Source organism: Bidens hawaiensis, unplaced genomic scaffold (genome assembly GCF_021521415.1).
Source record: "Bidens hawaiensis isolate Kalapana, Puna unplaced genomic scaffold, B.hawaiensis_p1.1 tig00026008_1, whole genome shotgun sequence".
NCBI lineage: Eukaryota > Viridiplantae > Streptophyta > Magnoliopsida > Asterales > Asteraceae > Bidens > Bidens hawaiensis.
Window position 1 is genome coordinate 233,699 of NW_027494187.1, and position 25,840 is coordinate 259,538.

General features: G+C 34.3%; 1 protein-coding gene and 1 pseudogene across 2 annotated transcripts; one reads left to right on the forward strand and one right to left on the reverse strand.

Annotated features, from left to right (window-relative positions):
- Positions 1-1,363: 1,363 nt before the first annotated feature.
- On the reverse strand, positions 1,364-12,158 carry LOC143572769 (putative transcription factor bHLH041; annotated as a pseudogene). Its single transcript, XR_013142321.1, has 8 exons — positions 12,043-12,158; positions 11,785-11,913; positions 11,580-11,685; positions 11,449-11,463; positions 11,284-11,349; positions 10,531-11,195; positions 9,348-9,731; positions 1,364-1,781 (listed from the first exon to the last, which is right to left on the reverse strand). The product of XR_013142321.1 is annotated as a putative transcription factor bHLH041 (transcript).
- A 9,395-nt stretch (positions 12,159-21,553) lies between these two features.
- On the forward strand, positions 21,554-22,261 carry LOC143572782 (uncharacterized). Its single transcript, XM_077057840.1, has one exon. It carries the CDS (start codon positions 21,554-21,556, stop codon positions 22,259-22,261), a length of 708 nt encoding a protein of 235 aa, XP_076913955.1.
- The last annotated feature ends 3,579 nt before the right edge of the window (positions 22,262-25,840 follow it).

Below are 25,840 nucleotides of genomic sequence, written 5' to 3' on the forward strand. Positions count from 1 at the left end.
TACATCAAAATATAAGTGTGCTATTTATTGCTATTGTAAACTATTCAAAGCAATGCTTTCATACTTATCACAACTTTTAATATGGTATCTCTCCTATGAATGCTATGAACTAATAAGAGCAAGTTTGACCATACAAAAAACCAAGAGATCTAGCCTAGGCTTGGGTGTGCATTATTCCCTCCGTCTCATTATAAGTGTCCACATTTCATATTTTTATTTGTCTCATTACCGGTGTTCACTTATAAAGTTTATTAGCCAATTTCCAAGTTTACCCTTAAACACACACAACTAACATTAATAAACAATATTGATAGACCCACTTTTCAAGTGTTTTATTGTTATTTGGTAAGAAAAAAAATAATCATTCAGTTCACCTTAAACTTCGTGTTTTTTATACATGAACACTTATAATGGGATCGAGGGAGTAATTAACTGTGTAAATCAGCCAGAAGAATCACACACATACAATGAGAAGCTAAACACAATTTGTTTTGAGTAGGGTAAGACTAGATCAATTACAAGTTATTAAATGATTTCTTATTTGGTTTTCAGTACAGCTATTTCTTAATACATGTTATAAGGTATATTATCATGTTATATTTATGCACAATTCCAATAATACTTTCTCAAATAAAGGAAAATAAAAAATCATATACATTTAAAAACTATTATTAAATAATCCAAACTATGACCAATGATTGATAGTAATCCATACTAGCAATATGACCACTGAAATACCCGATAACAATTTTTTTTACCAATGGTAATCTCAAATGAAAAAAAATAGAATCATTTCTCTAATGAACAAGGTATTGATTTATATTTAAATCAAGTGGGGTAATCAAACCCCGGACCCAATTAAAAGTGACGACGAGATCCGAGAACCTATCCTAGTATTAATAACTGGTCCAGGTCCTAGGCGGGTTTATCGGATCTAGAACCGATTGTTAGTATTGGACTCATATGTTTGATATGAGATCTTTTTAAATGAGCAATTACTGGGGTTGCATTCCAATTTATAGAAAACAATATTAATAACACAAACATAACTAACAATATAAGAATTGCAACACTTACTAGTAACAACCAACATATATATGTTCTGTGTAAATCAATGCTTCTTTTCATTATACGTATACAATGGTATGCCATAAATGATAATTATACATAAAACTAGTCTCAAAAAAACTAAATATCAAATTAGTAAAACAAATCAAGTTATAAAGAAAATAACAAATTTAATCAACAATATATAAATCAACTAATTAGGTTGATTTCAAATACAAATTTGTTCACGGGTCTTCCTTCAAACCCGCTGTTGGACCGGGACCCGATTAACTCTGTATGCTCTATAAAACTATAAACGAGTTTCACTGGTTTGGGTAAAGCGTGTCTCGCGAATTTTACCTGGTTTATGCCCACCCCTATAAATCAGACTTTTATAGTTTGTCTTGAACGAGATAATTAAATATAAAGAAAGGTGAAGTGACTTCTCTGTTAATATGAAATCACCCTTAGTAACAAAATTTAAAATTACAACTGTCACTAGACTTGATAGCAATTACAAGCCAGTGAATTATTAACATTTTAATTTCTTTGAATAACAACACCTATCGAACTCCACATGCATACACAAAGCTGAAAAGTGAACATCTTTTGGTTAGGTTTTCTAAAGTGGTCCACAACACGTGGCAAAAATCTATGGCAACATGTCATCGGGCCAGGTCATCAAGGACCCTCGTCACTGCTTCTTGGAAGTTTGATCTGTCCCATTCACTTCCCTGCACAAAGGAAAACATTAGGAAATGTAGTTAATATTATTATTAAATATCATATAAATAGACTTTTTGTTTCAAATTGTCGTGAAAATTAGCATATTTGTCATTTACAAAGAAATGTGTAATATACTATGTAATAAAAATTTATTTGTGTATAATAAAAATTTTCAACTGACCAAAAAGTTAAAGGAAAAACTAATCGTACAACTAAACCGAGACCGATTTAAATGGTTTCAAATACGAACAGATAGTAAGAACATATGTTTTCATATTATTTTAGACTATATTTGGCTTTTCTTTTTTATGGGGTCAGGTTAAAGAAGACAAAAAATAAGAAGGTTTTTTAAAATAATAATAAATTAATAAAAAAATTATTATTCAAAATTTAATAAAAAAATGAAAAAACTAAAAACACAAAATGTTTCCACTGTCTTCCTCGTTCTCAAAATAAAATAAAAGACATAATGTTGAGGAAAAAATATCATTGTGTATTTTTTTTTATTTTCGTTATTGATTGTGTGTTTTTTTCATTTACATTGTGTCTTTTTTTATTGATATTATATTATATTTTTCAACGTTGTGTTATATTTTGTTCGGCATTATGTTATATGTGATCTATTGTGTGTCCTTTTTTATTTATCAATGTGTTTATTTTATTTTCTTCATTGTGTATTTTCGTCATTTTTTTAACAGAAATAGCAGTGGAAGCATTTTGTTTTTTTTTTAATTTTTTTTGTTTTCTATTTATATTTTAAGTTATGATTGTTTATTAATTTATTTTAAATTATTTTTAAAAGGTTTTTTTTTCTTATAGTTCTCATTTTCATCTCCCTCTACATTTTAAATTTTCCCATATGCGATGTTTCAAATTAATTATTTAACTACCAACCCAATACACTTAAAACTGGAATTGATAATGCTTTTGTTTAGTCAAAAAAAGGTTGACGAAAAGGGGTTCCAAGAAACCACTAATGAAGTTCATGTGTTTAAAAGGTTAATATGGTCTAGCTTTTATTAACAGTGTTTGAACCACCCTTTAATGTTCAGTGAATGTTTTTAAGATATGATGTTAATTGTTTATACTAGTTTTGACGCTTTAAATCTGAGTCACTCAAGAACACTATCAAAGAGGACACTCATTACTGTGAAAGAAACCCTTGAGTCAGGTTTTGAACATAAAACCTTAAGATTGTAAGTCTTAACCATCATCTTCACATTATTAAACAAGTTGGCTGCTTTAAAGATTAATATCATCTCATTTGATTTGATAATATTCAATCATGTTTTTCTAAAAGAAATAATAATTACAAGTAGAAACTCGTATCAATAAAGTTCTAATATTTTCTTTTGCTTCCAGTTTTCTAAAGCAACAGTATTAATAATAATATATAGGTAGTTAATTAAGTTCTTTTACTTTATTTGACAATATTAATTGTCTTTTGCTATATGCATGTATTGGACGTTTGTACTAACTAGGATGAGTATGGTACCGTACTGGTATCGAAAATACCAATCCTGAAAATCACAAATTCTTGGTATCGGTATCGAAATATTCGGTTGGGTACCGGTACCGATACCAGGACGGTACAAGTATTGAAGGTAAAAATTCAGTAAATACCGATACCGTACCGATTCGAAAACTCAAAGCTTTGATACCGATTCGGTACCGACAGTACCAAATGGATACCGATTTCAATACCGGTACCGAATTTGCTCATCCCTAGTACTAAGGATATTTTCTTAGTGTGATAAGTTAAGTAAAAGTCCTAGGTGTTGAAAAATCAAGAATTCAATATTCAGCAAGTCTTTGAGAATTTATATATCTTAGTCGAGATGAAATAAAAAAAGTTATAGACCCTTACGAGTAATGAAATATATAAGCTAATTTTTTTTTATCAAAATTAACATTATAACAATAAATATAGCAAAAAATTTAGTAATAAAATCAAATATACATTAATAGTTAATGGCTAACCGAAAATTCATGAAGCTCTCCTAACATTTTTTACGAGGTGAATTTTGGTTAAGGCACAATAACCTAAACTTTACCAAATAGATTATAAAAAGTTTTGAGTCCGATAATGTAATCATAGAAAAGGATAACACTAGAAAAGAAAGAAGAAACAAAGCATGTAAGAAAATTTTTTTATCTCAAATGATAATTACATTACAACAAGAAACAAAGAATTCTATATATATACACAGCATACGCGGTGTATATGTTCTTTGGGCGTATATGTACATATATAGACTTACCCCCCCCCCCCCTTTCAAGTTGGAGGTTGAGAAAACCCCAAATTGCATAGAAGCTCATGAAAATGAGGCCTCGACAAGCTCTTGGTAAAAATGTCAGCAAGCTGATCTTTTGTGTTTGTATGTACCAAAGTCACGAGACCCTCTTGTAACTTCTCGCGAACAAAATGACAATCGATTTCAATGTGCTTAGTCCGATCATGAAAGACAGGATTCTTTGCAATATAGATTGTAGTCTGACTATAAAATTTGAATGTGACAGGAGTAATATTAGGAACATTAAACTCCGAGAGAAGTCTTGTCAACCATGCAAGTTCGTCAGTCACACGACGAAGAGATCGGTACTCGCTTCAACGGAGCTTGAAGAAACAGTAGGTTGTTTCTTAAATTTCCAAGAAATTGGAGAGCCCCCAAGTGAAACATAAAAACCACTAACCAATTGACGAGTATTAGGACTAGCTGCCCAGTCCGTATCACAGAATGCATGCAGAGTAAAGGAAGGATTATTGTTGAAAAATAATCCTTGAGATAAAGTTCATTTGACATATGAAAGAGTATGAAGAGCGGCATTCCAATGAGACATCCTCGGATCTTGCATGAATTGACTCAAATATTGAACATCGAAAGAATTATCCGGTCTTGTGTTAGTAAGGCATTTAAGTTTACCAACAGGTTTCTTGGATCGTAAAGGTTCATCAAGAACAGGTCCCGCATGAGCTTGAAGTTGTAAATGATGAAGCAATGGAGAGTTGGTGGCTGAAAGATTGGAAGTATCACATTCAGAAATCATGTCCTTAACAAACTTGCGTTGACACATGATAATACTTTTAGTTGTGTAAAGAACCTCCATTCCAAAAAAAATAATTGAGACTTCCCAGATATTTGATTTTGATAGATGAATCCAAGAAAGTCTTAAGAGAATTGATCTCTTCCAAATTGTTCCTAGTAACTAAAATGTCATCGACATATATAGCGGCATAAACCACTAATGATCACATAGACTTTGAAAACAAAGAATGATCGTTCAGAGAACCCACATACCCTCTTGACTTTTGCGGAAGACAATTTTCCATACCGTTGTTGAGTAGCCTGTATCAAACCATATAAGGATTTCTAAAGTTTAAGCACCTGATTATTAGGGAATTGCAAACCAAGTGGTGGTAGCATATAGATATCCTCATTTAAGTCCCCATTAAGAAAGGCATTATCAACATCAAGATGGAAAAGAGGTCAACTTTGTTTTGTAGCGACAACTACAAGGCTTCGAATGATGGTCATCTTGACAACATGAGAAATAATTTCACTATAATCAATCCCCTCTTTTCTAGTATCCCCTCTCACCACCAATCTTGCTTTACAATGCTCAATCGTCCAATGTGCTTTGTGTTTAACTTTAAACACCCATTTGCTTTTAATAGCTTTCTTTCTAGGAAGAAGATCAATAATGGTCCAATTATTAATATTTTCAAGAGCCTGAAACTCAGATTTCATGGCATCTTGCCATTCAGGAATACCGACAACTTCCTTATATGAAGTATGCTCATATAAATCAGAGATCGCTTGAGCGAGAGACTGGCTGGAAGGAAGAATGTGAGAGGAAGAACAAGAGATATGAGAGGAGCATGAATTAGTGACAGTATGGAAACAATGATGAGAAAATTCATAGTTACTACAAACATATTCATTTAAGTATGAGGGTGGATCAGAAGTTCTTGAAGATCTTCGAACAAGTTAATCATTAGAAAGAGAATTTGAAATAGGAACAGAAGAAAAAGGATTGTGAGCAACGAAAGATGATAAAATCAGGAATATGAGGAGTAGAAGAAGTAGACAAAGGATCATCAAACAATTGATTGATGTGGTTAATGGATGGGAAAATAAAGCTTTCTTTGGATTTAGTTATCGAAGGAAATAAAGCTTAAAAGAAAACAACGTCTCATGATATGATAAACTTGTTTGTGTCAAGATCATATATTTACCAAGAGAATATCCCAGAGAAACACAAGGCACAACCCTTTGTTTGAATTTGTCTCTTCCATGAGTCAATGCGGAAACATAAGCCAGAGAACCAAAAGATTTCATGTGAGCATAAAAATGAACTTTTCATATTAAAACCTCATAAGGGGTTTTATTGTTGAGAATTTTGGTGGGAAACCGATTGATCAAATGTGTTGCATTTAAAACACAGTCACTCCAAAACTGAACAGGAAGCTTAGATTGAAATATAAGAGCTCTCGAGGTTTCAAGAAAATGTTTATGCTTTCTTTCAACGATAGTGTTCTATTAAGGAACAGCCACACAAGTGGTCTGATGATCAATGTCTTTACTCAAAAAATAAGCATGTTGGATTAATCCAGACCCTAGTTCAAAGGTATTATCAGATCTAATGCATTTAACATTCGTGCCAAATTGTTTGCTAACCATTTCAATAAAAGACTGCAGTATGGAAAGGCATTGCTTTTAGTGAAAGCAAATGTGGCCATGTGGTTGTGCTATAATCATCCAAGATGGTTAAAAAAATATCTAAACCCATTGTAGGTAGTTATGAAATATGGGCCCAAACATCAATATGAATTAGCTTAAAAAGTTTACTAGTTGACATGGTACTAGTAGGAAATAGCAGTTTATGTTGTCGTGCCGTAGGAAAATATCACAATGCTTAATAGATTTCAAAGAATCATTAGAAATGAAAGGTAATTGTATAAGTTTGTAAATTGGTAAATGACCGAGTCTGTTGTGCCAAATTTCACTACTTACAACAAAGTTACAAACTTTATTTGAAACAAAAGAATTGATAGGAAAATGCTCAGTGGCCTCGAGGAGGTAAAGATCATTCAACATATCACCAAGAACCTGTGCGCTCTTTAGAGAATGGCCAACAAGACACAAATGTTTTTAAAGAAAGAAAAATACCATTAGTATCATAACATAATCTTGACACAGAAAGAAGATTATTTCTAAAATGTGGTACTAAAAGAACATTTGACAAAGAAATATTATCAGTTAAAAGAACAATCTCATATTGATTGACTGTGACGGTTGTGCCATTAGCAAGAATGACAGACATAGGATTTTTGTGAAAATATACGCTTGAAAACATATTTTGATCATGGCACGTATGGTCATTAGCACGAGTATCAATGATCCATTTGGAACAATATTTTGAATAAATGCAAGACATTATACCTCGGAAAGAACCTTGATTGATGGTTGTGGCACTGTTAGCAACATAAGTAGTTAAAGGACCATATTGAACTTGATTCTGCTGCAATAAAACCATCAAGTCATGATATTGTTGCCGAGTGATACCTTGCAGGTCGGCTTATTTTAACCACTCTTTCCTTTTTCTTTAGCAAGGTTAGCATACTTCTTTCATTTGATGAACTAGAATTCTTTGGGAAAACCATATAGCATTTGTTCACTGAATGCCCATTCTTCTTGCAGTGAGTGCACACCAAATTCCTCCTATTCTCCCATGTTCCTCCACTGACGTGACCTCCTTTGCTTGCATTCATAGATGCAGATGTTGTAGTGAAATCAGTGGTGGTGTGAATTGCCTTTTGCTTCTCATCTTGCATGAGAATTCCATATGCATGATTGATAGAATGAAGAGGTTTCATCATCAAAATGTTACTTATGATCATGTCATAACTAGGATTAAGGCCAACCAGAATTAGCCTTTGATCCTCATCTCTTTTAGCGAAAGAATGAGTAGCTTCACAAGTGCATGAAGGAATTTTATCGATTGCATTCAGATCGTCCCAATTCAACTTCATCTTAGAAAAGTAAGTAGCACTATCACCACTACATTGAGTTATTTGGCAAAGGTTCTTTCGCAACTGATAAATCTTAGCGCCATTTGCCTGACCATAACGAGAATTAAGCTCATTCCAAAGAATCTGAGAAGTTTTAGCATGCAAGATACTTTCACAAATATCATGAGTAGGAGTGTTAAGAATCCATGATATATCCATATCATTGTCATTGCAACGTTGTTAAAATGCAAGATGTAGTTCATTAACCGGCATGCTTACAGTGTTGTCGATGAAACCGAGCTTGTTTTTAGCTAAAAGAGCAATTGTCATTGCTCTTTTCCAGGCTCCAAAACCAGTACCATCAAAGAACTTAGAAACAAGGATCATACCGGGATGATCAGAAGAGTGAAGGTAAAGAGGGTTCGAGGAATCAATTGTCTTATTTGGAACCAAAAAATTATTTGAAGCTGCCATTGAAAACACAAAAAGGAAACAAACGCACGAAAGGAAGGAAAGAAAGTGAAAAAAATACTAATGTGTTGTATAACATATACGGTGTATATTTATATACTTTGGAGACTTCTGCGCCGTGTTAGTAAGAGAAACTTATATGGCGTATAAGATATACGCTAAGACTTATACACATGAAACGGCACTTATGCGTCGTGTAAGTAAAGGAAACGTATACGGCGTATAAGTTGAGAGCAAGGAAAAAATGCAAGATTTTGAGTGAAAATGAATGAGAAAAGATCTGAAACTTTGATAAACATATCATAACCAAGAAAATGATATATTGAGAAAAAATGGGGAAGTTTGAACGGTTAAGTCTTTTGAAAAGAAGAGGAGTAGACTGAAAAAGAGATGAATAGAGCTTTGTCAAGAAGATAACAAGATCAATACCCGAAGTAAACCAGGAACGATGATAAGAAAATGATAACACAAAATAGAAAAAAAATGAAACAGGGAAAAAAATTTTATTATCTTAGAATGAAAATTACATTACAACAAGGAACAAAGAACACTATATATACATATACACACACACAACATATGCGGTGTATATTTTATCCGGCATATAAGTTACACGCCGTATAACATGTACGGCGTGTGTATTCTTTGGGCGTATATATACATATACGCTTACAGATAATTTTAAGATTATCAAATCCAATTATATTATACAAGGTTTATATAAGAATATATACAGAAATTTTGGCCCCTAAAAAAAGTGTCCCGGCCAAGGGTACAGCTTGCACACCTCAAAAGTCGGCCATGTATTGTTAATGTTACACATAATATTATGTGTGATCCTTAATATAGGCAAACTAGATCATCATGATGATCAATGTTCATACAAACAACTTAGTTTTGCTATATAAAAAGGATTAGCGGCAGAACTTATAAGTAGCTTATCTTCTGTATCAATATAAATGCTACTTTTTAACAAAAACATAATATTTTTCACCTTCAATTTTTTTAAAGTGTTGTTGTAAAGTAGCATGTGTTTTTTCGAAAACGAAAATATGTGTTTATTTCAAATGAAGATTATATGAAAATATACCTGAATTCGCAATCTCAAAACAACTCGATTTGTGGTAGTTTGAGTCTCTAATGGTTGTGTCCGAGCATCTATCGACATAATAGTTACATTCTCGATTTGTTTCATGAACTCCAAAATCCGAATGACCAAATTTTCGAGTACTAAATTCCCTCTTACATTCACTTCCATGTCGACAACTCGTGATTCTGAAGTTGATTCTTCAACATCCGTGATACCGATGACTAATCTCTGATCGCTGGAAAAGACACTAGAATCTTGATGAAGTATGTCCTTCCTTAAATGCTCAGCTTCCAAAAATTTGTTTCTTTTATTAAGCTCATCAACTTGAGACTTTAAAGAACCTATATACTCCTTTATGTTGGACAACACCGATGCCTTATCCTTCTACAATCAGAAGCCATAGAAAGACAATGGAATAAGAATATTTAATCCTCTAAAAGCAAGATAAATATCTTAAAAGCACAATGCAAAATATATTATATCGGATTAGATCTCTCAATCAATATTATATCGGGGAGGTTTTGTATTCAAGTCACACTTGTGATAAAAAGTAGGGGATTCAGGTTGAGCCAGGGGTTTTTTCACCAACAATAGGTTTCCTTCTGAGAATGGAGTGAAGATGATTAGATGGGTCGGTTGTCCATCAGTGATTTAAATGGCCGTCAAAAAAGTTGTAAATAAAAACCTAGTTAATTTTCTCAAAGTGGATATGGATATATATATATGTGTGTGTATAAAAATATATATATTACTATGATTTTGTTGGGAGTGATATTTTGAGAACTTGATTAGTTTTAAGAACTTTAAATACTCAATTTTGGACCACACATTTAATTAAATGATATGAAATATGTGGCTGAGATTAAATTTAATTAAAAAATGAATCAGGAGAGAGAATAAATATTTTTGATAATTACACAAGTTTAAATGTTAGTTACACATGTGTAAAAAGTCGATTCGGTATGTAAAAAAATACTGCAATTTTTTGTACATTACTTACACTTATATATTACACATGTGTAAAAAAATTCAAAAAAAAATTTGTTATGTTGAGTTCTTTCGAGTTCTTAAAACTCAAAACGGTTCTCAAAAGAAATCAATTCTGTATTGTTTATTACTCATGTAATGAAATAAAGATCACATTTACAATAAGAAAAGTGATACAAACAAATCATGTACGTACCTTAGACCCAGGAGGAAGAACTGATCTCAAAGCTTGAAAGCTTTCATTAAGTTTTTCTCTTCTTTTTCTCTCTGACATCATGTGATGAAGTTGATTGCTTGTTGGCCGTGTTGTTTGGACCATACGATATTCTTGTTGGGCGCGAGCCTCGTTCAAGTTTCTAAAGAAAGAAAGTGATCTTCGGTAAAGAGTTTGTCGATTCTGAACTCGTTTTGTAGGTCCTAAATACGGTCTATATCTCTTAAAAGCACTAGCAACTCGTGGGGCTTGTTGCCTATGCGAGGAGGACGAAGGAGGAGAAGAAGAAATAGCTGCAAGTATTGCTCTTGTCATTTCAGCTTCTTCTTGTTCTCTTGAAGGTATTGATTGATTGGTTCTAATTTGAACTAGAGTTTGCTGAATAGAATCTTGTGATCTCATTGTTTGTTGATTTGGTGCTTTTGGGTCCATATATGGTTCCTTGAAACCATATATTTCTGGCATATGACTAGTTTGAAGCATGTTGAAGAGAAAAGGTGGGTAATTATCCACGCTGTTTTCCATCGATAATGATCGTAAAGACGATGAAGAAGATGAAGCTGCTGGCCGAGTTTGATCAGTGGTTGTGTAACCACTTGTGGGAAATCACCAGGAAACAACTTCTTTAACTCAACTTCAAAGTTAATCTATTTACAAAAACACATAAGTTATAAAAAGGAGTTTAAGAACAAGCAAAATGTTATGAAATAAAGTAACTAAATTTCTAATTATTACTTGTGAAGAGTCATTAGACATGCCAAGCTCAATCTCTCCATTTTCACACCCCATAAAAATTGCAGTCTGTAATTAAAGTTTATCATCGTATGTGCGCGTAAACAAATATTCAAGACTACAAATTGATAAGTTTATTATTATTATCATTGTATACATTTGGCATACCTTAATCCCTGCTTCCTACAAGTACAAAAATAAAATAAAATAGGGTTACTTATTAGCTCAAAATCATGCATGCAAGAATCAAGAAATTAAATCATATTTTTATATAAGTTTCTTTATGTAGATTTGTATACTTGATAAAATTGTAGCTGTGCTGCATTTGATGCCAGTTTTAAAAGCTCTAATCCTTTACACTCCATATATGTTCGATTGTGCATGAATGCAGATCCCGGAACTCTTCTACAGAGATAAAAATTATAAAGATGGCTTGTGAATATTTAAAAAAAAAAAAGCTTATTAATAACTTAAGAGTACAAATTGCATTTTTCTTGTTCTTACCCGCTGTAATTATCAATCAAGAACATTGACTTCTGGTAGTCAAGAAAAGACCTCATGGCATGACTCCCAGATGATGAACTTGCTTGATTGTTTCCTTCTTTGTATACTCCATCAATGAAGATTAAGCAACTGGCATATGTGCATGGATATAAGAAGGAATGAAGAAACACATGCTAATAAGTTTGTATATAATTATATATACATAGATGATAGATGTACTATATATTAATAGTATTTAAACTAGCATGAAATCTGTACTTTGATAGAAGAGGAAAGTGAGACCAAAGGCAAATGTAAGCGAAAACGAACGATTCGATGATTTGTTGAAGCAAACTGGATCTTTTGGTTTCTTCAAGATGGAAAATGGAGAGCATTTAAGGAATTGTTCTTCCATGGATTGTCCATATGTGAACACACTAATAATTAATTATCTATTTGACTAAGCAAATACATACATAGACACACTAGATGGGGGGGGGGGGGGTAATTTGTTGAGAGAAAGAGGGGTGTATTTGTGGAAGATGAAGATGAAATAATTGAATGGTTATGCTTTTCAGAAAACTAAAAGTAAATATAATTTTCTCTGTGTAGTATGTACAAGGTCCCTTTCACTCATTTTCAGTTTCCTTTTTAAGTATTTTATCGATATATCATTTTATTATTCTTATTTTTTTTATTTGGGACGTGTATATATAATGTATATGTACGGGAGCAAGTTTTTGCTTGGGGAAGAAGTACATTATGAAACATAGATATTTTACAAGCAATTTTAATAAAAGGATTTCAAATACAAATTAAATTAGTGTGTTAACTGTAATAATCAATTAATTTAGTTATATATATAACATTTTATGATTATAGTGTAGTGTGATTATAGCATATTGTAATTATATATCCCTCCGTCCCATTTAAGTGTCATAGTTTGATTTTTCAAGTATTTCTTGTTTAACTTTGACCGACAATATTTTTGTTTGTGTTATATAATACTTGATGTAAAATATATGAATGGATTGGGTTTTAAATGTATTTTACATTGATATAATTTTCATCAAGTATTATATGACACGAACAAAAATATTTACGGTCAATGTTGCAAAAGAAAGATTTGAAAAGTAAAACTATGACACTTATAATGGGACGGAGGGAGTACACTACTTGTATATATGATTACACTACTTATTCTCACAGTTAGCACACTAATTTAATTTGTATGTTAATTTCCATATATATATATATATATATATGGTTAGGATAAAACAAAAACCTAATTTAGTTGAATAAACTTTAGAATTCATTTTCAACCACATCTTTTAAATTAAAGTTCGAATTGTGGTTTACAATTAAAGTTAATAAAAATTGTAAAAATAATTATATTTTCCGTATCCTAAAAAATATGTTTAAAAGTTTAAAAAATGTAAAAGAATTACGAAACAATTTTTTAAAATTTTTTGATGTTTATTAAATGTAACAATATATATTACATATGTTTAAAAAAATGATGTTACATAGGGTTTTCACGTGATTTCTCAACTCAAATGGGTTTTCATTATATATATGTATATGTAGGGGTGGACTTATGCCCAGCGGGTAGGGTCAGCCAACCCATGTGAAAAAAAATTCCAGTGCTATATATCTAATTTTGTCCCGAGCGACCCCTGTGAAATTTTGAAACCGATGAAGATGATAAGTAAATGGTTTTTCGGCTGAAGATGTATCTTGGTGAAGAAGACGAAGACATGCTATTGGTGAAGAAGACGAATATAGGAGACCGAGACCAGGTAAACCGTGGGGGTGGAAACCGAAACAGAAGCTGGACATTGAATTTTGATGATAACCGATCAGTAACATCTGACCACCAAACCGTCAAGAACCATTTCAGTTTGTGGGGGAAGATAATGCATTTCATCCTAGTAATGAGAGAGTCGGGAATTTGGATGTTGAGTATGAAGGTGAAGAAGAATTTGAGGATGTTCATGGGGATCAGTATTATCAAAGAGACTAATAACACTATCACCAAAATGATCGAGTACCTGATCAGAATCGTCGATGGAATCAGCAACCACGAAATCGACAACCACAAAGATGTCATGTTAATTGGGAGCCACATGTTCCATTTTATGAGCTTGATGATGGGGTCCTGAGAGCTTTTATCCCACCACCAGTCGGGGGGTTTAAAGCCATTTCATTTCACAGGTGGCCACGAACCCACTACCGATCATTATTCCAGTAAGAGATGGGAGGACATTTTCGATAAGAAATAGTAGTTTGACCGGGGAACCCCACATTTCAAGGGAAAGCCACTGAAGAACCCTATTTGCACTTGAGTGATTTTAACTCAATCTGTGCAATTATCTCAAGTCAAGGGTTTACTGCAGATGAAGTAAAATTGGATGAGGAAGATGAGGAGAAAATAGAACCATCAAACGAAATCTAACCACCCGCCCGAACTACAAAAACCCAACAAACAATACAACAATACAAGCAAAGTGGAAAAAGAGAGGAATTAGATTCTAAATTTTAATGATCTAAATTTCTTTAGAAGATAAATAAGTATGAGAAAGATGATTCGCGGGAGAAAAGATGGAATATTCTATCAACTTCACTATTTTAGTTATTTTTTAGTTTAGGTTTTGTTCTTTCTTCGACGAGGTTAATTATGTTCAGGGTTAAAGAAGTTACAATAGCAGCAATATGAACTCAAATGCCTATCATCCGGGCCTCAGAAACCAACCGAACTTTAGCTATGGAAATCTGAACATTAGGAAAATCCGAACTTTCAGAGCAGTTCTCAGAAAATAGGTTGCTAGTCAAATCAGAGGCAGTTGGGAACAAATCAGTTAATGCTCAGAGTGGGTATATAAGGGGTATCAAAAGAATTATGAGCAAGGTCAGTGAGCAACTCAAGATCAGAATACATCTCAAATATTATGCTTAAGATAAAAGGTGACGTTTGGTGTTGCAAGAGTGAGTATTTCATGATGCACGCTAGATATCCCGTACTACCCAAATATTATGCTTAAGATAAAAGTGATGTTTGGTGTTGCAGTTGGTCCAAGTGACGATACGATATTGTTTCACGTATTTTTTTTTGTTTTAATTTTTTTAAGCATTGTTTGGGGCTTATTAAATTATGTTTATAATTGAATGTGTGTATCATTGATACTGATCGAATTTGTATAGGTTTTCCGTCAAAACATGTAAGTTTTGATTCTTTTTGTTGGTTCGCCATGAGTTTTGTTTTCCTTTTAATTAGCTATGCTAGTTTTGTATTCTTAAATATGTTAATTTGTTGTATGCGAGTGTCGACGAATTTATCTTTTGGTTAGTTTCGGTGTCGTAGCTCGATACCGACCAAATTCATGTCGACTCGCAGCTGCATCGCACGGGTTTTACCAACCAAGTATATATCGTTTTAATTTATGTGTTTTTTTATCATAGATTATATGAGTGTCAATACTATTTTGTGTGTATGCTTTTTTGGAATTATCATTTTTACCATTATGAACTTAATCGATGCCGATCAAATTTACGTTGTTACATCGCCAGGTTTTGTTGCATAATGTATAACCACCTTTTGGGAGGGACCAAGGGGGCTGCATCTCTTGAAAAGTATTCTAGTGATAATCAGACATTGAAAGGTAGTGTGGTGTTTTGGGTGGGATAGGGTTGTGTTGAGAGAGATGTGTAACTGGTGGGCAGCCAGCCAGCCAACCAAGATTAGAAAAGTATTTGGTGAAAAGTCAACATGTCAAGATTTTCCAAAGGGAGTCAAGGGGGGTGGGTAGCAAATTATGTTTATTTTTCTCCTTATTTTGAATAAACATTTTATATCATCATAAGCTATCACCATCATTTGTTACCAATTAATAATCCTTAAACTGCAACCATTAGTCCCTTTTCACATTCCATTTTCTGTTTGAATTTTCATTAACAATTTGTCAAGTTAGAAGAAACTTGAACATCCAAGCTTAATTTAAGTTATTTTTGAGTTAAGTGCAAAAACCACCCTTTTGGTTAACACCACTTTATAGGATTGTACCCTGTATAGTTTTTCTTATAGTTATAAGCTTTTAAAATCTTATAGGTTTTTTTAACATTCTAATTTGTTAGATCCTTAATAATTGTCATATAATATTGTATTATATTATATAAAAAAAACGTTGACGGATTTTGTAGGAAAAAAATAGCATCAATAGTGTATTACATTTTCTACTTTAAATTCTTTTTATCATAATTTACCAAGATTAATGTTACCAAGAATCGAAGATTAATGTTACATTTGAAAACCGTAAAACCAAGCCAATGACCGACCAAGAATTAGCTTGATTAGACGATTTGTTAATGCTTGACAATTTGTTCATTTTTTTTCCTTTTTTTTCAAAATTTGGGCGGTTTGTATTTTGCTTAAAACTGGACAACATTGCAACATTTTCAACAGATTGTGTTTTTGACAATTTGTTAAATTTCACATATTCTTAGAGAACTTACTTTATATATATCATACATTATATGCGTGCATCTTATATAAAAGTTCAACAAGCTTAAACCAAGAAACTAAACCGTAACTTTTTGGTTTGGTTCGGTTTAATATTTCTACGATTTGGTTTATGTTTACAAACATAAAAAGCCATTACTAACTATTAGGTTCACGGTTTAACCTAACAATCATAAAAACTGGATCATGAACACCCAAGGCATAAATCACTTACTAAGGTGGTGTAAATAATTTGGGGGCATGTTTTATGTTATATTGATTTATGATAGGTATTAATATGTCGTCTATTAACACCTTCTGGATGATTGATTCTTTGTCAAAGGGGTTGACTACCACTTCGTCTCCGAGTCTTGAGACATTCAAATGTTATATTAAAGTAATGATTCATTATGTAATTTAGTCATAACTAATCAAACTTTAATTTAATGAGCTCTTTTTAATTGTTAATTTAATATTGAACTTCTAGTGGTTTAAGTCTACAATGCTTCAAATCGGAACAAAACACAATGACCTCTTTTTATTTTCAAGTTATGCTATATAAAATTTCATGTTTATTTTCTTTTAGTTTACATTGTTAGTTGTTTTCCTTAAATAAAGCCCACCTTGTAGGTTGAATGTTAGTGGGTGGGTTAATTCCTCAGTGGTGGTTATTATTATTATTTTTTTCTATCTAAAATGCTTAGGATGTAATGAAAGAAGGCGGTGTGTTTTGATAAATGAAGTTTCTTTGGTTGATTTTTATCTTAAGGGATTTTAAGAAAATTGATTTTTCCTTAGTTCAAACTTGGCATGTTTGGATGGTGATCTTGGACTCTAATTACGGGTTAAGTGGTGTGCCTGTATCTTAATTATAAATATGATCGTTTTCAATAGCAAGTCATTTAAATTCAAAACTGATTACAATAATGTGGCAGGCAAACGGGCAAAAAGCTGCGCCGCAACCCCTTTTTGAATAGCAAAGTCAATCTTACTAAAAACGAAGCTTGGGACCTAGAATCCGAAGAGGTACGATGTACGATACGCTGAACCCTATTTAAAAAATTCACCGCCTCTAGGGCAGAAAACCAAATGTATCAAAAGCAAATGGGAGAAACACATGTTGATTCTCTAAACAAGCTTTCTCGTGTTTAACAACTTTGCCCGATTCAGCCTTCAACGCAGCCTGACCGATTGTTTGTGTGGTGTATCTGTATCACAAACAAGCCGTAGATCTATCCATTTTTATATTCAATTTCAATTTCTACCCATTACCAATGATTTTGCTATCAGTTTGGGAGCTTGGTAACACGGTGAAATTTTTGGTTAAAGGCAATATTCATGAAGGTTATTGATGATTTTATTTTTCTGATAGGATTCGAAAGACCATTTGGTTTAAATATCTACCTAGAATAGTTAGTGCTTCGTGGCTTTTGATCAATAGGCTTCCTACTAGAGCAAATTAAGAAAGAAAAGGTATAGATTTTCCTAATGGTTTATGTCTAGTGTGTAATGTATACGAAGAGTCTAATGATCATGTTTTTGGTACGTGTTCGGTTGCTAATTAGATTTGGCATTGTGTTCTGGCTTGGCCTTCTGTTGGTGAGTCTACTACACGAGGCGATCTGATGACGTGGTTGGAAGCATTGAAAGTTCAAAGTCATAAGAAATATATTGATAGGGTTGATTATATTTGTCAATTGGTAAGTTTTATGGAGATTCAGAAATGACTTGGTATTCAAAAAGAATCGTCAAATTAAACGAACGATCTTTGATATATTTTACATTTTTCTTTGGTATAGTAGTACGAATCGAAAATGTAAAATTTCTAGGATCAAGTGGTTCAAGAACCCATTATTGTACATGTAATTTTAGTCTTGTCCTAGCGTCTTGCTAAGTTTATATTATGATTATATATAACTAGTGTTTTACCATGTGTGTTACACCGGGGAGGTCGGTAAAACCCAAAAGTTGTCGGTCCCGGGCATTGAGGCAATAAGTCGGCGCGAATTTGATCGGTGTCGTGTTGGAGATATGTAGTCTTCAGCCCAGCCCATTAATGATATAGCCAAAAATTAGAGAAAAGGAATAAACGGGCCTGGCCAACCCTAATAGCCCAAGCCCAGTTTGTTAGTTTTCTTGTTTAGCTAGATTGGCAAAGTGTTAAACCCTGATTAGCTAACCTATAAATATATCTCTTGTACTTGTAAATTATAATCACTCAATAAAGAATAACCAGTGCCCTATGTAGGTCAGTTTGACCGAACAACGCAAATCTCTCGTGTGCCTTTGTTCTTTGATAATTGTTTTGTTTTGAGGGGAATATCTCACATAATAGTAACCAACTTTTAAAAGTGTTTCAATTAGGTCATTCATGCATATTTTTCTCAAATCGGGTCACTAAATCTTCAAATCAAGTCTCTCCGATTTTTTTGTGCGTTAAAAAAGAGATGAAGGATAAGATGTGGGGGTCGGAATTTGCAATATATGTAGTTATATTTTTAAAAAATTAAAAAGCGTTAAATTATATTAAAATTCATAAATAAAAATAAAATCCATGTCGCCACTCAACGTCAAAACAAAAAAAAAGGTAAAAAGATTTCCTATGTGAAACAAAAAAGAAAAACGTTAAAAAAACATGTTAAAGCCTTTAATTTAATAAAATATGAAAGTTGAGTGACCTAATTGGAATACTTTTTTTAAAACTTGGTTACTATTCTATGAAATTGCCCCTATTTTATATATGTAACTTGTAAATGGTAATTGACGATCAATTCCAATCTATAACAAGAGAGAAGTATAGATGATCTCTATGTTATTAGAGAGATGATATGTTGATCACTAAAAAGATTAGTGAGACAAAATGGTGATCATTACCAAGATTAGTGAGAAGGTATTGGTGATTACTACCAAGTTTAGTGAGATGTATGCTTCCTTCCAAAGGCAAAGAAGTCGTTGCATGTTCCCATGAAAGGGGAGAAAGTGCTGAAACTACTTATCTAAAGAGTTGATGCTAATGACTTTGTTATACTTTTTCCACCACAACACAATAATAGTAATTATGATAACTAAAGAGTTTATAGGATAGAGATGAAACAACTTATTTATAAAGGTTTCAAGTGCATGTTGACTAATTCACTCTTGTTCCCTCACGATCATCTGATCAAGAGTTTTCTCAGTAGTTGTTTCCTTAAACAATTGGGAATTCCCTTAAATACTATGTCAAGATAGTATATCTTTACAAGTATTAAAATGTTCACTAAGTTAAGATAGTGAATTCTCTTAAACACTATGTCAAGATAGTGTATCATTGCAACAACTTTAACAATATATTAAGATAGTGTTCCTCCCAACCCATAAACAATAATAACACTATAATCAAGATAGCCACCCCCCCCCCCCCCCCTTTTTTCAAAATATAAATCATGATGAATACTCTTCAAACAAACACTAGGAACACCTTTAGTGATGTCCCCTTATTAATACAAAGTAGCACTTGCTTTTTTCTTTTTCTCTTTTTGATGATATTCTTCTTCTTCTTCCACCATTGATGTTTGAATGATGTTCAGAATCCAAGGAGATATTTGAATGGTAAGTATGCTTTTGTTAGAGCAAAAGAGTTGAGTATAATGATTGCATAATACATCTATTTATAGTCCAAACATAAACACCAGAAAACACCAAACAGACCACACGGTGGTTGATGGCATGGTCCGTTCCATCAATCGTGGATGACCGGTCACCATTTCTTATGTTTTATGTTATGAACGTTGTGAGATGTCTTTGTCAACTTTACCTACCACGTATTCATATGCTTGCTTTATCTCTCGTCTTTTATCTCTCTCGTTCCGAAAAAGAAGGATCATATTGCTATCAGTGACTTCCGGCCGATAAATTTAATTGGGTGTATGTCTAAGGTTATTTCCAAATTGCTTGCTTTAGGAATTCGAAAGGTTATTCCATTTATTGTAGGGGTAGAGCAAACCGCTTATGTGAAGGGGAGAAACATTCTAGATGGGCATTTGATCGTAAACGAAGTGGTCTCGTGGCTAAAAAGTTGTAAAAAGAAATGCATGTTGTTTAAAGTTGACTTCGATAAAGCGTTCGATTCGGTTAACTAGTCTTACCTTGACTCGGTTTTGGATCAGATGGTTTCGGGCTCAAATGGAGATCTTGGATTGACTCAAGTCTTCGTTCGTGCAAGGCTTCCGTACTTGTTAACGGGTCGCCAACTTTGGAGTTTGTTTTTAAGAGAGGGGTCAAGCAAGGAGATCCTCTTGCTCCATTTTTATTCATCATTGCCATGGAAGGGCTTAATGCAGTCATGAAAACGGCCGTTCATTTGAATTTATTTATAGGTATTCGGTTGCCTAATAACGGCCCGGTGGTGTCACATGTGATGTATGCGGACGATGTAATGTTCTTAGGAGATTGGAATGTAAGCGACTCAGTAAATTTTACAAGGTTACTAAGGTGCTTTTTTTTAGCTTCCGGGCTTAAAGTTAACTTCAATAAAAGCAAAGTTTTTGGAGTTGGAGTAACGAGTCAGGAAGTTCACTCCATGGCTGATACTATTCACTGTGAGTCGGCTTCTCTCCCGACAACTTTTCTTGGGCTACACGTGGGGGCAAATATGGGTTTAACAAAACATTGGGACCCGGTCATTGATCGAGTTATAAAAAGGCTCAACAGGTGGAAGGCTAGCTCGCTTTCGTTCGGTGGAAGACTCACTTTAGTTAAGGCGGTTCTTGGTAGTTTACCGCTTTTTTATCTTTCGATGTTTAAAGCTCCTAAGATGGTTCTTGAAAACTTAGAAAAGATTAGAAGGAAATTTCTATGGGGTGGGTCGGATAACAAACAGAAAATACATTGGGTTTCTTGGTCCAAGGTGGTAAAGCCTAAGAAGTTTGGGGGTTTGGGTGTGACCGATCTCTATAATATGAATTTGGCTCTCTTAGCCAAAAGGTGGTGGAGATGGAGGACGGAGAAAGATTCATTATAGGCTAGATGTATCAAGGCCATTCACGCTACTCGTCTACACTCGGATGGGAAGATGGCTAGAGAATCACTTTGTAGCATGTGGCAGAAAATTTCAAACATTGGAACTTGTTTCTCTTCATTGGGTATCCATTTGAAATGTCTCTTTGTTAAGGAGGTGGGAGATGGTGTGGATACGAGATTTTGGTTAGATGCTTGGTTGTGCAGGTTCGCTTTGAAGATTTATTTCCGGATCTTTACAAATTGGAGGTTCTTAAAGGATGTTCAGTGAGCGAAAGGTTGGTTTTTATTGGAACAGGGATGGTAGATACGGTGTGGAATTGGTCTCGGGTTAACCTTTCAGCCACTAACCTTGCCGACTTGGATGACCTACACCAAATGGCAGTTTCTTACTTGTTCCATGCTGGAAAGGGGGATAGATGGAGATGGATAGGAGATGGTTCTGGTTCATTTACGGTTCATGGGATGAGAGGGGTAATGGCTGAATCATTGTATGGAGACGATACGGGCTCGCTATGTTCATGGGATAGTTGGATACCTATCAGAATCAACTGTTTTATTTGGAGGCTTCTGCAACATAGAGTGCCGGTGGCTGTCAACTTACTTGCTAGAGGTATGAGCTCGGTTCCGCCTAATTGCTTATGTTGTGTGTCAGTGGAAGAATCCGTGAACCATGTATTTCTTGATTGTTCTCGGGCAAAGGAGATTTGGAGGGCAGTTTCTATTTGGAGTGGGTATGACGTGACAGGTTTCGAGTCCCTCTCGCAGCTGGTTCAAGTGGCTGAATTTATGGGTAGGAGAATTCTAAAGGCGATTATATTTGTGTCGATGTGGTTTATCTGGAAGCAGCGAAATGCTAGAACTTTTGTCCACCGGGGTTTGTCCACGTATGCAATTATGGAGGAGATTATCCTAAACCTTTTTGGTTGGATTAAATCTAGGTCCTCTTATAAGGATATTGTTTGGTTAGATTGGATTAATTCTCCTTTATCCGTTGTAATAGGTTGATACTTTAGAGTGCTTGCTTTCTGTTTTTATTGTTGTTGGTTCCAGCTTCCAGCTGGTGGTTCACGTTTTCTTACTTATAAAACCTGCTTGCTGTTCAAAAAAAAAAAAACGTATTCATATGCTTTTAGCCCTCAAGCATGTCCCCATCCATAGAATTTGACTTTGAGGTTTACTATTCAGGTTATCACCAAAGTGGGTTATGTAATATATGCTATTCAAAATTATTATTCATATCACTTTTGTTTGACATAACCATTTATATTAATAAAAAGTCTTCTAAGTAGATCAAGATGGAAGACATGTTTATGCTGTAGCTCCTTAAGCCTTCTAGAATCATTCTTTATCCATTAACAGATTCTTCTATGTCTTAATCAAACTTGTAATGTTTTATGTCACTTGTGTTTAAATAGTTATTATCAAAACTAATCAGATTAATTAAAATTTAAACCATTGTTTTCCCATGAACTCTGTAGTGTACTCTTAAGTTGTCTAGGTAATATTAGGTTGACTCGTCATTGAGGGTTGTCCATTCCCATAGTTTGAAGGTAGGATGAGGAACTAGGCCTAGCTACATACCACAGAGATACAAGAACTGAACTGGATGCACGAGCCTGACCTCGACTCCATTCGAACGCTCTTAATGGAGCTCCTTGGGCTTTAGAACATTGTTTCTTACTTCTTTAGGAGTCAGATAAATATCCGTTCCACATGCAACAAAGTGTCAGATCATGGTGAAGGATTTCTTACCCAAAAAGGAGATTGAGTTTTGAAGGGAGAGTAAAGATGGTTCAACCTAGGGATGAGCAGAAAACCAAATTAACCGAATGGAAACTGAATAACCGAACCGAAGCATTAACCGACGGTTAATATTTTTGTTTTTCGAAAAACCGATTTTTGGGTTTAGGTTCGGTTATCCATTTAAAAAAACCAAACCGATTAATCGAACCTATGTTTTCTACGTGTCTTTTTAAGATGTTATGGCCGGAAATAAAACACTAAAAGAACCTACCATTGACGTGATGAAGATTATGAAGATGATGATGATTGGGTCTAAACTTTGAATATGAATAACATAATGAATGAAGATTCAGGCCAAACTTTTAGTGTTTTTTTATTAAGAATTTTGTTGAATTTTAAACTCTACTACTCAAACAACTTTGTATTTATTTGGTTCCACGTAATACGTGCCTATTTTTGTATTTTGAATTAAATATATATGAGGTACTCTATTTTTTGAATTTTTTTTATTTTGTAATGTCTACTCACAATAAAAAAACCGAAAATAACTGAAAACCGATCTGTTGGTATTCTAAAATAACCGATAGCTTCGGTTTCGGTGTGGGTTTCACTCAATAACCAACTGGTGAGACTTGGTTGGGCTCGGGTTGTGAACTTTGTGGTTGAGGTGTAGAAGTAACCTCAGGAGGAGTCATCCCCTGACATGAAAGAAGAATTTGAGAACAAGATTTATCATTTGAGCTTCATAAGTATCGAGGTTATCTGCTAGTTAGTAAGTTTATCCGTTTTCGATAAGGAATTAAAAGTGATTTTAAGTCTTGAAATAACGCAGATGGGCATAAGGTTGTACGACAATGTAGAAGCGTGCAGTGGTTAGTGAAGACGAGACGGGTTGGAATTTTAAACAATGGCTTATAGATTTTATTTTTTAGAGCACAACTAAACCTTTATTAAACCCGCATAAAGCTATTCAAAACATGTTAACATGAATGACTTTACATTGTAATAAAGTTTAGTTTGATAAGTTTGATATGATTAATATTAATAAACGAGACTCGTGAGATCCGTCACATCCGCACCTGTGAAACCCACTGTTAAATAGAGTTTGTTCACGGTATATTATCGGCTAGTAACGGGTTGGCTAAAAGACCTGCGAGACTCATTTGTACTTTTATGATGACTTGTTTTTCAAAAAATGTTGAAAGGTTACTTATAATTGACACTCACAAATATTTTCATTATTATTTCCGAATATATTCTTTCAAAAAGAACAGGAATCCACATATAACCCAAAGAACAAATAACATCTAGCCCATAACAAATATCATCTGACCCGTAATAAATAGAATATGGCTCATATCAGGTTACTAGATGAAGAGGTAGGTCCCAGCAAAGCCCAATTGGACCCGCAAGACTCACCTTCAACAGGGACGTCTGCGCGGTCGGACACGCAAGACTCACCTTAAACAGGGACGTCTGTGCAGTTCGACCCGCAAGACTCACCTCGAAGAGGGACGTCTGCGCAGTTGAACTCGCAAGACTCCTTAAGAGACGTCTGCGCAAAGACCAACTGGATCCGCAGGACTAACCATGCTCAGAGACGCGACGTCCTTACGCGCAGTACGCAAGCTGCTCCCGCAGGAAACGCCTCCCAATGGTCGACGTACTCCGCCTGTTCCCGCAGCTACGGATACTAGCCATCAGGGAAGGCTACCCGCACAGCAAGGCTACACGCACAAGGCACTAACTCTCAAATAATTCAGTAATGTCACCTGAAGAGGGAATGAGCAAGCCGGGAATACTCCCGCCCAAATGAGCCAGTCCGTACATTACTGGAGGATCTTTTGTACTGTACCTGCCAAGGTATGGACAAAAGATCTGACCAAAGCTGCGACAGCTCACTGTGATAAAGGAATAGTACACAGCCGGCCTGGTCACTATCAGCCGCTGCCTACTCACCAACCCCTGTCGTAGCACGTGCATAGCCTGCAGTTGGTGGGAAAGGAATAGTACACAGCCGGCCTGGTCACTATCAGCCGCTGCCTACCCACCAACCACCAGCATGGCACGTGCGTAACACACAGTTGGTAGAACAGGAATACTATTCAGCCGGCTGTACCTGCTTGGAAACCTACCTTCGGCTATAAATACTCCAACACCTTGGAACGGTATTATCATCTTATCTCATACCATCATATCTGCTCTAGTCATTTCTCTTAATATGCACTTATATTCAAGAGCAATCTAGTCTGATTCTCACGCCGGAGGGTGGTCACAAGGAGGTACCCCCCCTTCTCAGTGACGAGCTCACGGTATCTGTTTTGCAGGTCATCTGAAGAACAACCATCTTTGCCGGACCTAACCCCTCGTGGGAAACATCTATTTAACCCCCAGATTATCCGTAATCTGCTCGGGGTCACTTAGTGTTTCTTCACTAGACGAGTGTCCGTTTAATATGACGGGTATTAGAACACGTGTCTTGGTAATCAAATAATAATTATGGGTGTTCATGGTTCGGTTTAAAATCCTGAAACCATTTAAATTGGTCGTCATTTTGGTTTCACGGTTGGTTTGATTTTCATTTAATTCAATCGGTTGGTCGATCGGTACCAAAATTTTCAAACTGTAGTGAAAGGTTTGGTTTGCGGTTTATACCAAAAACTGTCCATATAAAAAATGAACAGACTGTAAATATTTAATGCATTTTAATTGTGTTAATATTGTTTAGTATTAAATACGTTTTGTTATATATGTTAGATATATAAAATATACTTGAGCAAAAAAAAAAATTAATATAATTAAAACTTGATTATTACAACTTTAAATTAACTCAATTCCCGT